Consider the following 14,893-nt stretch of genomic DNA (forward strand, 5'->3'; position numbering starts at 1 on the left):
TAAAGGAGTACTTTATACATTATACAATTACAAAATAGAAACGCGGGAAAAATGTCTTTCTCGCCATTATTGCGAGACTTTAAAGAGCATCCGATTATTTAAAATGAAGGAATTCCATTTTATGCATCAGATTATTTAAATAACATTATTTTATCCACAGCTTTTCTTCATATTGCGTTCTGATAATTCCTTTCTCACAGGTATCGATCTAATTGTAAGAAGTCTAGATGGTCGATTTTCTTTCCGTTCTACAGTAAATCCTCTATACACGCAAAAGACCACGGGGGGGTTCGTTTGCATTTAGGGCACTAAACAGTAAAATAGTATGTTTTTCATTTTTCACGACCATAGTTTGCAACCAAAAAGTCTGAAAAAATTCTATAAAATGCGTCTTAAGACCCGACACGTGCCACAATTTTTTTCAGAATTTTAGAAAACATTAGAAACATTAGAAAATTTTAGAAAAGCGCGAAATCTAATTTACCCTATAACTACCCTCACGGGCAAGCCAGAGGGCTGAAATTTTACTCAGATGGGTTCTTATTGGTCAGCTTTCGAATGGTTCAAGAGCAATTGAAAAACCTCTAAGGGCAGTTCCATCTTAATCGGCTAGGCCTAGGTAAAAAACAAAACGTGTCCCAACCTTTGCGACACTCCCTTGCTTCTTTCGACCCTGGTCTTCGCTACTTGACAAAGCGATATTAGGTGGAGAAACGGAAAAGCGTAAAAATTCCGCGATTCCTGAAGATACATATAATTTTCCATAATTTTCGAGGAACGAATTTTTCGCCAGGTGAACAGAGAAACGGCCACGCTAATGGCAGCCTCTATAACACGTCAGAGAGTACGGCTAATATGCATTAATTACGGAAAAGTACCGTACACGCCGGCATTCGTGATAGTTGAGCACTGTGCGTGAGGCCACGGGGCGAATTCACGTGTCGCTAAGCCGACGGCACTTGCAGTGATTCCAACAAGTGCGCCAACCATGACAAAACGAGGCAAAAAATAATCTGGAATACGTAGCTGCACTGCTCTGCGAATACGTACCTGTTTTCCGCAAAACCTTTTTCTCAGTCGGCATAGTTGTTCTTGCCATGGACTCGGCATTTCCTCGGAATCATGAATTATTCTACAGAGTAAAAGTCTGTCAGGTGTGCTACGTTTTAGAGAATTTTTTTCAAAGACAATCAACAAGTGAAAAATTTCGGTTTTCCTTTTTACAGAAACTGCCTTCTATTGGTAAAACAATGTTGAATAAAAGAATATATAAAAAGAATTTTTTAAAAACCACGCTTATATTAAAATGAACTAAAAAGGAGAAAATAATTTTTTTAGACATTATTGACTATAAATAAAAGCGTGGTTTAAGATATGAGGTTTAAGCGCCACTGGCGGTAACTCATGTCGGGCGAAGATATTTTGCCTTCTGTTTCGAGAAAAACGTCGACCATGCAAACTTGAAAGGGTGCTTTCTCAAGATAAGTCTGCTCTTTCGCGTGGTATCGATTTTCCACCAGACCCTTATTTTTTTAGATAAATTCAAAAATATCCGCAAAAATTGGTGCAAAAGTGGTGTCTCTCCGTCTTTAATGATTGTTTAAACATGTTATGAAACATTTCATTAAAGTTTTATTTATTAGCAAATTTTATTCTTTAGAAACAGCTTGCCCTAATGTAAGAACAACTTACTTCATAACGGGGCAAAAATAGTTCCGCTTCGCTCAACGACAAATAAATGAAAAAATATATAAAACCTATATCATATAATACAATATTTCAATTTTAAGGTTAGAATTTTAAAATATAATAAATTTAACAATAAATTACCCGTTAAAGATGAGAATATCTATATTATATTTCTACGTCATTTTATATAATATGTTTCTTTCAAATCGGAGCTTATAGCCTCGGTCTCCTCTACCTTAAAAGAATCTTGGCTCTGCGACCCTTTTTCGACAAGAAAAGGCAGCGAGCAGGCCTACGTTGGCAAATTAGTGAACGATCTTAAATAGGAGCGTGACAAAAGGTCGTTACGCGTGGGTGTTACGGGCGAAGGTAACCCGAAAGGTGACTGAACTCATTCAAACTGTTTGTTTCGCCTCGGTACTTTCGTTTCTCCTTATTAGAGCAAAGTACGAGGTGTGCCAATGAGTACTTTACTCATATTTTGGGAAGTTGGACAGTTTTGCTACTTCAATAACCGTTGTCCTCACTCCTGAATAACTCAACACAGTCATCTTTAACAAACAAACAAAAAGGCGGAGTAGGCGATTTGAGTTTAGATTACGCTTCAACAGTTTATTAATCGTGAACTGAACTATTGAACTTCCCCACTCAAAATATGCTAATAATTATTTAATGTGTAACTATTAATAATATAACTATTTGTGGATTTATTATAGATGAAATTTTATTGTTTTACTACGTTTCTAATGCATACCATTTCGATGGGGGTGCATATTAAATATAATATTAACCCTTTGCCTTACAATATCGTGTCAGACTCGTGATGAAAATTCTGAAAAGAGTCTACTAAATATGTAATGTTATTAATTTCCTTTAAACCGAGATGAAATTTTATTTTGGTTTCGTTAATGTGTAGTTATTGGAGAACATACAATAGATATAAATTTTCTCTTCATTTAGGAAATTACGAATTACAAAGAAAGTTCTAATCACTGAAACCGTACAATAAATCGTAGGGCAAGGGGTTAAATATAATTTAATTGAATGATTGCATTTTTAAAGTACATTTTGAGGTACTTAATGCTTAGAATAGTAGCAAATTATTTATGCCTTCTCTTTTCGCGTTCAGCACACACAAATATCATAATTATGTGTATAAATTAAATACGAAATTTGCGAACTAATTTATAGAAATAGAAATGAAACGTGATTATCATACAATTAAAGGGTGTTTTACTGACGTTTGTCTCTAATTTATATCATATTGTATATACGCAATTGTATTATAAATATAACATAACAATATATCTGATTAGAATTAATAGAACTTTTACTTTCACATTAATTTGCAAACACTTGACTCGTCAAACGAAATCTTCTTTTGATTTGGATTTCTATTTGAATTCTCTAGTATTTGCATAAATGCACTTATATGCATTATCAGTTTCGGACATTCTCATTTAATTAATTGATTTTAAGATTGACTAATTGCTGGCTAACTACTAACATGTTGCTTCTAATTTCCAGGAAGAAAATATTAGGCCGGTGAAACTGGCGATCGATAGACCTTCTGAGAAGTTCTTAGCGTTTCTGGACAAATACTATGGCCTCTCAAATATAATACCGCAGAATAATAAGTTCGTTGTCTTCCACGGATTTTTCGATGACGGTACGTACATATATTTTCATCCTGCATTTCGCATTTACAATGTCTCGCTAGTTTAACGATTAAAAAGATTCAATTTTTTTTTTATGATTTCTAGTAGTTTTATATGTTAAGAATATGATTCTGAATTACTTCAAACGGACTCGAAAGATTAAGAACGAGTCTATTAATTTTTAATAACTATTGCAGTTACCGAAAATGGTTTCCAAGTTTGAAATACGGTTAGAAGTATGGCTGAAGTAGATTCGATATATCGTAGGTCATAACTAGACTGCGGATGTTTATGCAATGTTCAATTATTGTAGGCAAATATTAAGAAAGTGGAATTTAATAAAATCTTATTTTCTGTGGTGGTAGCCTTTTTAGACATGAATTTTACATTCCAGATCCGCAGTCTAGTCATAACTTTATTAATTTCATCAGTTTTTATATTGACTATTTTTAAATATTCAAAAAAAAATTGATTGTTTTACCTACTTGGATATACATATATGAGACTTGTTAAAAAGTAGGAAAAAATAATAAACCTAGGAGCTTAGACTAGTAATTTACAGTGATCCAAGGATCGCGTATAAATCGGAGAACGTATCACATTTTCCTTACACCGCCGTAAAAGTATAGTACACCATATTGCCCATGAACTCGTTGCCAATCTGGTTTCGAGTTAAGGCTGTGACAATGGCGAGTCGAAGGTCGATTACATTTGTCTTGTAATTTGTACTTCGGTAGCCGGTATCCTAAATCGGTCATTCCTGTCTGAAGACGCATAAAATTGCGGTCAGTGTCACCCTATACACGACTAACGACCCTATTATGCGAGTGACCCTATCGTGCGATCGATTGGAATCTGTCCTTAAACGATAAGTGTTCTGCGTCGATTGTAAATGAGCTGCTCCCATTTTTTTTATCTCGAAGCTAACTTATTCAACAAAATTAATCGCACTTCATCACAGTGTCCCTGGCGAAATGTATATTAAACATTCTAAGGGAACGATCGTGCAGTATGAATTATCACTATCATATGAAACTTATACAAGCTTGCTTCACCAAAAATGAACAATAATGGACAACACTCTAATTTTACAATGTATTTTGTGGATTTTAGAACATCCGGCCGTGAGATCAAATAGATACAGCCTGCCCGCTAATATTGACATTGCTGGACAAAATAATATTCATAACAATGTTGGAAAAAGTAATTCTGGGTACGTATGTTACAACTTATGTAAAACTCGAATATTGCTTGTCAGTTTCACACGTACAGGTTGTTCACGCAATTACTAGTTTTTCTTGCAAATAATATTTAAAAAAAATGAAAGCGGTAAAAGTAACACTGTTTTCCCAAACAACACGTAATGGCGTATGTCATTTTTTCAGGGCTATTTAAGGTGACCTACTTTTTTTAAATACACTCCTCGAAAGAATTAAGGGATCACCTCTGCGAACCCGAAAAATTGCTACTAGTTTACATGATCATAACTCCGGCCAAAATTGCTGTATCGATATCGTTAAACAATGGTTTGAAAGCCTGAAACCTCTAGTTTTAGATGCTCTGTTTCAAATTGTTGCTATGTTGGTTTTTTTACAAAGTTATAGCTAGATGAAGACAACATTGACGGTTAACAAAAATTTTGTGCAACTTTGGAACATCACACGGGGAGCAACAAATTTTTTTGATAAATCGCGTTAATATTATTTGGAAGGGTTATCTTTCCTGTGTAAATTGTGTGGTTGTTGAATATTGTGCGATTTTTTTTATTCGAGTTATTCAACATTGAAGTAAAAGTTGGCTTTTTAACTGTAACTGGCTCCAGAAAGCGAAAAAATTATCGTAGAATCTTGTGCAAAAAAGCAATAGAAAGAGCGTTTCTTTCTCTTCAAGGCACGCCTTTTGTTTTTTCAATTTCATTAACATTTCGATATACCAGGTGTTTCTGAAAATATGCTTAAAAAAGGCACAATTTCCACTTTTCCTTTAACTCGTTGTATCTCGGCGAGAAATGATTGTAATTTCATGATCCGAACGTCAGATTGTAGCAGAGATTCTGCCGATTCAATTGAGTACCCCATGAACTCGCTGCGACAATTTTTTACCTATGGCATGTGTTTGAAAAAAGTTAGTGCTTCGCAGAAAATAGCGCGCTACGTACAGCGGCTGCCTGACATCTCTGAATACGCTACGCGCCGGCGCACAGTGGAAAATTTGGACCAAACTCAATTCAAAATCAAAGAACTTTCGATAGAAATGAGGTAGAGCGATGCAATTTTTTTAAATTAAAGCTGAAACTTTGCAGAATATGGGAAAATAGGGAGATTATGGTACGAACGTTTTTTAACGTTGAGAAAATTCGTTAAACATGTAGAATGTCAAGAAAATGTGGTTTCTCCAGTACCACGCGCGGAACAATTTTTTTTTAACATGCTATATATCATGTCCCGTAGATTTTTTCACGCTGATTTCAAATCTGGTCTCAAAATTTGTCTACGACCTCAGGATTTTGCAAAAAACCGATTTTTGTGAACAAAACTAATGTAATCATTTTTTTTGTAATCATAAATTTTTTTGATAAATCTCGTTAATATCATTTGTAAGGGCTATCTCTCCTGTGTAAATTGTGTGGTTGTTGAATATTGTGCGATTTTTTTATTCGAGTTATTCAACATTGAAGTAAATATGGGCTTTTTAACTTTAACTGACTCCAGAAAGCGAAAAAGTTATCGTAGAATCTTGTGCAAAAAAGCAATAGAAAGAGCGTTCCTTTCTCTTCAAGACACGCCTTTTGTTTTTTCAATTTCATTAACATTTCGATACACCAGGTGTTTCTGAAAGTATCACGATTTCATATGATATGAAAAAATATCTAGCATTCTATTTAAAAGGATAGTGTAAACACAAAAAAAATACATACATAATATATTATTTGCAAGAGGAACGCTAGCTAGTAATAGCGCGAACACCCTATAATATATGTATACATACAATTATTAACACTTATATGGCCACATTCAATATCCTTTAAATTTGAATTCTTCTATTTAAGGAATTGTACCTTCTAATAATATTAAGTATATTAGTAATAGTGTTTAGTGATTTTAATAAGGACACGTCTTATAATACTTCCGTCTTTTTTTCAGCATGAATGGAGTTCAGTATCCTCCACCTGTTACGCGTAGTTCATTTGGTAGATATGCTGCTGCACGACCTCCTTGTTCCATGGCAAATGTAAGTACAACACCGTAAAATACTGCATTACACCTAAAGTATACCATTCAAATATTTGAGCGTATTGTAAAATGAAGAACAGAAATACTATGTACGTAAATTTTTTATCTGAATCATTATCTACAGAAACAATGTTCTTGTAGACAGGCATGCAGAAAGACTATTTCAACACTAGGTTTTACGAAGCACTAAAAATTATTATTTTGCATTACTTTACAAAAATAACAAGAATGTAATTATCCACATTTTTGTTATGATATATACACAAAGAAATAAATTTGTTCAGTAATACTTCATAGATTTATCTTTATAATCTCAACAATCGTAAATTAAAAATATTATAACCCATCATTTTGATTGGTCCCGTAAACCTAGTGTTAATACTAAATATACCAAGCAATGTGACTGACTTGTATCTCCTCCACTCAAATTAAATGTATTTGTTGGGATTTCAATTAATTTAACAATTGTGAAACAAGAAAGCAACTGATGACAACTATAGCTTTAAATTGCAGTGAAAATTTGTAGTTGTCACAGCTTGTACAGTGTCTGGTAAGCTCTAAGGAAGCACTTTTGTAAATATGTACACTACTGTGCAAAAGAAAGAAGCACCCAGTATATAATTATAAGATACAATGACAAAACAATAGCCTTATGTAAAAATTGTATTGTACAATTATTGATTTATTGCATTTAAAGTAATCCGCAATAACACATACATATTCTCAGAACTATTCAATTAAACAGCAAAACATTAATTCAAAACTTCCTGTGCTCTTACGTGATTTTTTACGTTTTTGTATTAAATATGGCCGGGTGCTTCTTTCTTTTGCACAGCAATGTATATATATTGACTTCTTTAGATAATATAATTACACTCACATAATTTTGATAAACATTATAATTAATAGCGACAATAGCTTAATAACAAGAATTTCACACGTCTTAACCTTTGTATTGCAACTTACATTGTAACTCAGTTAAAAACATATTAACGCTTTCTTTTAGATAATTCATAACACTACTGTGCTTGGTCCATCCGCAGAACGTACTGGGTGAGTAGCAATGAAAAATAAACACCGGATTGTTGAACGATCCTGCAAGCTTAAATTAATTAGCTATTAACTTCTGTGTTCATACCTTGAAAAAGCGAGCCCCTCGCAGATGCCTGATGTTGAAGCTTTAATTAATTTCTTTGATAACCAGAGAAATAAGATTTTAAACGAATAACTTTTAATAACTGTTACCATCAGGTAACGGTTACACGATAGTATTAAAAATTTAACTCGCTATGTATTTAGTAAAAGAAGTTAACCGATCACTAAAATTTCAAAACATGCAATTTTACCGCTACAAGTTTAAGAACAAAGTTGCATAACACATTAGTGCTAATAAAAGCGGCTTCCACTCTTTTTACACTGAATGCGTTCACGTTACCTCTTGCCAGAACACATTCAAATGCGTGTCAAATGTTACCTGATGCTTCCATTCTTACATTTTCTCGAATTTTGATTATTTAAGTTAAATGTCGTTGTTCGAAAATATCTAATGGTGATAAAATAAGAATCCTGTCTTGTCAATTAGGATCTCGATGATAAATTGTTACTTTTTAATTTAATATATATATATATATTTCATTTCCTAACAAAGTATAGAAAAATATAGATTTTGCGTCTTTCATTCTATCAGGATGGTATTTATAAGATTATTGTTGTCTAGTGACTGTAAAGCAATATGAATATTTAACAAATTGTAAATGTAAAATGGAACTTCCATTATAGAGAAAGGATTTAATAGAGTCATAATTAATACGAATACATAATGATTTTAGTTATATTGTGATTAAATTATTTATTTTAATATATTGTTTTTTAAATTTTCCGTATTTGATCTATTTAATTATTTCGGAAAAGCAACTTAATCGCAATCGTCATTTATTTCAGCAATATTTTTTTTAACGCACAGATTTATTGATATTATATTACTGGATTATAGTATGCATGTGTGAATGCGAGTACGTATGGATGTATGTGTGTGTATGTATGTATATTATGTATTGTGATATGTATTATTATTTTTAGCAATTACTCGCACCTGTGCATATCAGTAAAACATTTTCATTGAATGCTCAGCATGGATTTATATTTACTCCCTTTTCGTTACCAGATATTAAGCAAATCCACTCTGAAACACAAGTTCAGTATCCTAAAATCCTTTGTGCACCAGCAACATGTTCCTTTTATTCTTATTTGCGGAGTAAGTAATTTCACTTAATCTTGGCAATCTCGTTACATTTAGAACTAAATTATTTTTTATTTAAAACATTTCCATTTCTTTGTTGGATATTTGTAAGGATAAAATTTGAAAATATTGAACAAAGTTAGAATCATATCTTGTTTGAAATGATTGTACAAACACATTGACTGCCACAAAGATCCTGAACCTTGTTCTTTCTTGTCAAAAAACGATGTATCAAAAATTATATTGGAGCAAGATAAGTGCACTATCAATTGTGAAATGGCTTTATTTAATTATATTATATAAAATATAAGATTTATGTGACAGTGAAAGTGTTAAATATATATGTATGCGCATATATTACAATTTTCATAAGATTCAATGATTTAACTCTCGGACGATGATACTTTGATCCATTTTGACCAAACCCTTTAAAAACTTTGTCTAACTTTTCACCTGCTGATTATTAAATCAAATTGTAACTTGATCTTATTAAATTTAATAACATTCTTGGAGGAAGTATGATGAAGGTATACCTAGAAAAGTTTATAAATAAGTATTCGAACAGACTTGGACTTCATATTTTAAGACTAAAAACGTACCACGACCGGTTCGAGATTTTTTATTTGACAATTATGGAAATAATAAAGATGGTTTTACAATAAATGTCTTTATTAGAGCACATATTATAATAATAACTGTGCAAAGTCTAAAAAGATTAAATCTTGTCATTTTTCAATAACGTTAAAAATCCTCTGTCTTCCGAGTGTTAATATAGAATTGTACACGGTGAAAACGGATCCTAGTAGAATATATGTCAATGTTCTTTAATATTCCATGCTTTGACAATTTCATGGTAAGTTACTTTTTCAGTGAAAAACCGAGCACACCTGCTGTCATACAATCGAAACCGGAAAGACCACGTTCTTTGAGTCTTTACTCTGAAGAAGAACAGAAGCAGCGTACAAGCGAATTATCTACGGTTCCGACACCTGCTTTACCTGATCATCAACCCACCCCTCTAGCTACCATTTTACGAGAAACAGAGAAAACTGAAAAGAATGTGAAACCATCTCCTTCGTGTAGTCAAGAAGTAGTAGTTGGTACTAATCAGCACTCTCGTTTGGACCTAAAATTTTACCATTCACCTCTGTGGTAAAGCAATTAAAGAAGCGAGGAATTGACATTTCTTTAAATAGAATTATTTCATATTTATTAACAGTCTTAGAGGAATTGTAATGGAAAATTGTATTGCTCGTGTATGTGACGAAGTATAAAAACGCAACTGTACCGTTCACAGTAAAGTAACTGTGAAAGGGTAGTTAATGGTAACCAAAAAAAAAAACAAAAAATGGTAGTATTTATTACACTAGAATGCGTTCTCTTTTCATGAGAAAGAAATGCTTTTATTTATTAAAAGAAAAGTATTTTCTTATTTTATATGGGAGGTGAGCCGAATACAAAGTAAACCCCTTTTCTACTGTTTTAAAGAACTGTAAGTTATTACCTTTGCTTTATTAACTTTATTTTTTATTCGTAGAAAAAAAGTGTTGTATGTTACGTGTCTAGAACGCGATCATATTAAAAGTATTTGTTCCTAGTATAAAAATCTAAAATAATGTATTCCCATTATTTTAAATGGTTGTAACATTCAAATTGTTAGTAAGTATATTCATAAAAGAATAAACTCTATTGTAGTACATGTGAAGCAGGTAGAATCCATATGTATAAACTGGCTAGTCATTTTTAGAGGTGGGCGGGTACTCAAAAACTTCGGGTTCGGGTCGGGCATATCGGTGTGAACCACTATATACTAATCCAATTACAAAACTTCTTTATTTTCCATTATTTTTTATCGGACTTCCACCAGCTTATTTGTGGCATTTTTCTTATTAAAATCACACTAAACACGATATAATTTCAACTATATTTAGTGGTTTAATTGACGGTATGGATGAGTAACTTTAGGTCCTTTAGGACATAGAAGAGGAGAGCAAGTGAAAAAGAAAGACAAACAGCGACCGCGACGGTCGGCAAAAATTCAGAACTTATTGTATTGTTTAGATTTTAGAATACCAACGCGATGCTAACTTTTTTATTTTTTTCTTATATGTATACACTGCCGGCCAAAAGTTTGGGACCACCGCATAAGAGAGATGTCACGCGGAATTATATTATTATACAATGAAGGGTTTTAATGAAAAAATTACTTTGTTCTATTATTTACACACACGTAAACTACATAATTCCTATTACCTCTCTCTTCCACTTTTCAGTGCTTATGCTGTAAAATGTAATGACTAGACTGCGGATTTTATGCATTTATGACAAAATAGGTAGTTGTGATTTAAAACAGTGGACAGATTTAAGAAATTTAAGAGCATTAATGTATTAGTCGCAGCTTATGAACATTATTATAGAATGAGAGAAATTTTTACTTGGCCCTTGTTTGTTGCAGTAGATGTAAACGATTTTTATTTTGCATAAAGTTTCGCAGTCTAGTAATGATATATAGAGTGGTCCCAAACTTTTGGCCGGCAGTGTATATGATAAATTGTAAATTATGCTTTACATGTACAGTAAATATGGGCGAAATTATATCTTGTTTGGTGTAATTTTAATCAGAAAGATGTCGCAAATATATTGGTAAAATTTCATTAAAAATAAGTAAAAAATAAAGAAGTTCCCTTACTGCATTAGTATTGTCCGTGTTTACATGCTGTCCTTTTCTACGTTCGGTCCCGATCTACGTCTCACTCAGCACAGAACCGAGAATCGGCTTAGATTGGGACTTTGGTGTATCGTGTATTTTCGGGTCCCGACTCGACCTGAGTCATCAAAATGATCAAAAGCCGAACCGAGGCTCGGGTACCCGCCCACCCCTAGTAATTTTGTATACATCATGATTAGTCGAAAGCATAATACCAGGTATTTCTCTGTTAATGAAGAGAGAAGATATTATTTTGTAAAGATAGATAATGAAATTTGTGCACCAAAGTGGGACGTACCCAAAAATGTAACTACGTCTCTATAAAATAATATTGTTCTCGTTCATTAAACATGAAACTTGATCTCATAAATCCATCCTCATGCATAGATGGTTCCAATAAAATTTATTATGTAAATTGTTTCTTTTTATTTCTGATAAAGGTAAACTGTTTTTCAATTTATTCTCATTGCATTCATTTATTTTATTAGAATAAAATAAACTCTTCATATGAACACACTCGTCAGAAGTATTTAGAAAATTTTGTACTTTCTAATACTGAGTTTGTAAGAAATACCATGCACTTGAAATAATAAAGTATTACTCAAACATAAAACTGGAAACGAGTGGGAAAAATTATATCTTACGAGAAAACAATAAATTCCTATAGTATAAAACATTGCTTTTTATTTTACAATATAGTAGCCAATATAAATAATCCCCCCTCTCATATATTCACATTTAAAGAACGAGACTGTTAAAATAATTAAAAATACATGAAAATATTGCATTACATTCTCAACTGTACACGCAGCATTTCATTTGTTTCAAAAGTTAAAATATTGAACTATACATCATACTCAGCACCATCTATTTTTTCATCAGTTATCCAAGAGATTAAATATCTACATGTCTCAGGTTCTAAATATAAAATGCTCATAAGAATTCCTTCAGCATATCCTACAACTAGACCTGCGGCAACGTCAAGAATATAATGCCTTTTCATTAAGAGCCTTGAGAGAGATATAGCAACTACCCATGCTAATACTGAAGGTTGACAGAACGCAGGTAGAGGCCACAGATAATAGAAAAAATAGAATACTAACATTGCCCGAGAGGCATGACCAGATGGAAATGAATATTTATCAGGTCCTACTGCAAGAGGATCATCGTTAATGGCAGGGCGTCTTCTTCTAGTAAGTGCTTTCAATACACCGATAACAACAATGTCTAGCAATATACCTAAAAATATATTCGGGTTAAATTGGATGGTAACATTTTAAATTCTCAAGCTTACCTATTAACAGATTGACTTGCACTTGGTATAAATTTCTGTTATCAAGTATCCAAACAAGTGCAAGCGTCAATGTAATCCATATTAGTCCATGACAAGATATCTACATAGTTAATAATAATATATATCAGTAAAAAAATCAGGATGCAATATTTACATTCGTATCTTATCAACATCTTTCATTTTAACTATGGACTTTCTTAAATAGTATTTACAGAAAAATGAATTCTTGATTTGATCAAGGAATGTGTTGCTTTCCTTGTTCAAGAAGAAGATAATATACTCATGAATTTATCTTTATGTACTAGATAAATACTTTTTTACTTGATCAAGGAGTATTTTGCATAATGTAATATACTCATAAAATATAATATACAGCTTGTCAAATCTAACTGTGCGGTTGACCAAAACTTGGGAATGCGCAGACAAAAACAAAGACCGCACTTGACGAGAGAAGGTTGCAACATATGAATGGTAAGGTACACAACTCGTCAAAAGTGCGTACTGTCCATTATTTCTTACAGCAATAAACATACGAAACAACTGTTTATATGTTTGTGTGAATACACTTGTGTCACTTTACTTTTTAACTGAACTGTCGCCACGTGCATCGTTTGACAGGTGACGATCAGTTCACCATCGTTGCGAGGTTCCGTCTATTTACCATTGCGCAGCAGGGACATTTCCCCTTGCAGGGAACATTCAGCTGCACAGCTAGATTTGACAAGCTGTACTCATGAGTTTATCTGTACGTACTAAATAAATACTTCATTAAAATAGGTAAGTGTAGTCGTGTTATAAGAGACATATATTTAAATTGTCGATTTATTATTATTACTATACTTTATGATACATTTGATATACTTTTTGAAAATAATATATTTATTATTTAATCGAGAAAGAATAAACGTGTTATACATACCTCTAATGCTTTATAATGTATTTGTAATTGTCTCATAGGCATAAATTTCTCAATATGTTTCACCAAATTTTCTGTTATCTTCTTATCAATATCTAATATATGTCTTAACAATGGTGAAACATTTCGTTTATCCTGTTAAATAAAAGAAAATATTTGTTATTCAAATTCGTAATCATTCAATTCACTCTGTTTATGAAAAGAAAAATAACGTCATTTAGCATACTCATCAAAATGATTCACTTTAAATAGATGATTTTAATAATACATAATCATTTAAGAATAGGTACATTGAAATTTGAAAAGCTGAAGGAAAATATTCCAAATACTATAGCGCCTGTTACTAAAAAGTAAACGGTTCGTTAACATTAATTTAATGAAAATAATCTATTTTGTGGTGTAATTAATTATTACATTGTGATAGAACTATAATTTCGGTTGCAAGTATAAACATACAAAAATTCAATAACAGAAAAACATACCGAATATGATTGAGCTTATTTATGTTACTATTCAATAAATACTGTGATATTTAACAAATAAATGTATTGTAAAATGCATACCTGATCCATGGTAAAATATGAACAATTCTTATTTTAGGTTATGAAAGTCCTACTTTATCGCACAGTGTTCTGTCAGCTTTATTATTCCTATCTCTGTTATATATTTTTCCACAATCTGATATTGTCGTTATCAGAAGACCTGTCCGATAGCGGTTACAGAGGCAAGAGAGGTCGTCCCTGGTCGTGCCTATCATGCCATTATGATTGTTGTCGTTGTCGTTGTCGGTTGCAAAGTTTAGACAAAAAGCAGAGAAACAATAAAGGCGACACTCCGGCGGCACCTTTGATGTCGTCGTACAACTGTCCCTTTAAATTGATTGTATATATAGGCACGCGGAAAATTTAAACAATCGTGTTCCCTTATAAAAATGACAAGATTGATTTTATTTAAACTTTGTGCGGCTCCTATTGTAATACGTGCTCTATTAAAGATATTTATACAATCAATTCTTATAAAATAATTTCTATTATTTCAATAATTGTAAAATAATAAATCTGGAACCGGTCATTTTGACCGGTGGTGGTATAGGTTTATATCAGTTTATATAATATCAGTGCAATAGTGTTCATTGGATGTGATTGGATGATAAGGCT

At 32.3% G+C, this 14,893-nt stretch overlaps 2 protein-coding genes across 4 annotated transcripts in view; one reads left to right on the forward strand and one right to left on the reverse strand.

Moving 5' to 3' along the window:
• LOC143212103 (alpha-tubulin N-acetyltransferase) overlaps nt 1–12,200 on the forward strand; it is a 32,512-nt gene extending 20,312 nt beyond the window's left edge. The window contains exons 4-8 of the mRNA XM_076430476.1: nt 3,217–3,358; nt 4,461–4,560; nt 6,491–6,578; nt 7,587–7,633; nt 9,690–12,200. Of these exons, the coding sequence (XP_076286591.1) occupies nt 3,217–3,358; nt 4,461–4,560; nt 6,491–6,578; nt 7,587–7,633; nt 9,690–9,975 (663 nt within the window). The 3' untranslated portion in view covers nt 9,976–12,200. The remainder of the gene's footprint in view (nt 1–3,216; nt 3,359–4,460; nt 4,561–6,490; nt 6,579–7,586; nt 7,634–9,689) is intronic.
• On the reverse strand, nt 1,342–14,860 carry LOC143212113 (polyisoprenoid diphosphate/phosphate phosphohydrolase PLPP6). Of its 3 annotated transcripts, none has more exons than XM_076430513.1 (5): nt 14,300–14,858; nt 13,740–13,871; nt 12,821–12,920; nt 12,630–12,765; nt 1,342–2,240 (listed from the first exon to the last, which is right to left on the reverse strand). In XM_076430513.1, exons 1-5 carry the CDS (start codon nt 14,306–14,308, stop codon nt 2,237–2,239), a joined length of 381 nt encoding a protein of 126 aa, XP_076286628.1. In that variant the 5' UTR covers nt 14,309–14,858; the 3' UTR covers nt 1,342–2,236. The 3 variants fall into 3 exon arrangements, with proteins under 3 accessions (XP_076286628.1, XP_076286627.1, XP_076286626.1); XM_076430512.1 differs by lacking the exon at nt 1,342–2,240 and adding an exon at nt 6,618–8,762 and having other exon boundaries at nt 14,300–14,860; XM_076430511.1 differs by lacking the exon at nt 1,342–2,240 and having other exon boundaries at nt 12,191–12,765; nt 14,300–14,854.
• Nucleotides 14,861–14,893: the final 33 nt, after the last annotated feature.

This window comes from Lasioglossum baleicum, chromosome 9 (genome assembly GCF_051020765.1).
Source record: "Lasioglossum baleicum chromosome 9, iyLasBale1, whole genome shotgun sequence".
NCBI classification, from domain to species: Eukaryota; Metazoa; Arthropoda; class Insecta; order Hymenoptera; family Halictidae; genus Lasioglossum; species Lasioglossum baleicum.

Excerpts from the sequence above, each read along its gene's own strand:
- LOC143212113 (XM_076430511.1), bottom strand. Across the intron at positions 12,921-13,739 it reads TACATTATAAAGCATTAGAG|ATATCTTGTCATGGACTAAT; the intron begins GTATGTATAACA and ends TTAACTATGTAG. Across the intron at positions 12,766-12,820 it reads GCAAGTCAATCTGTTAATAG|GTATATTGCTAGACATTGTT; the intron begins GTAAGCTTGAGA and ends ATATATTTTTAG.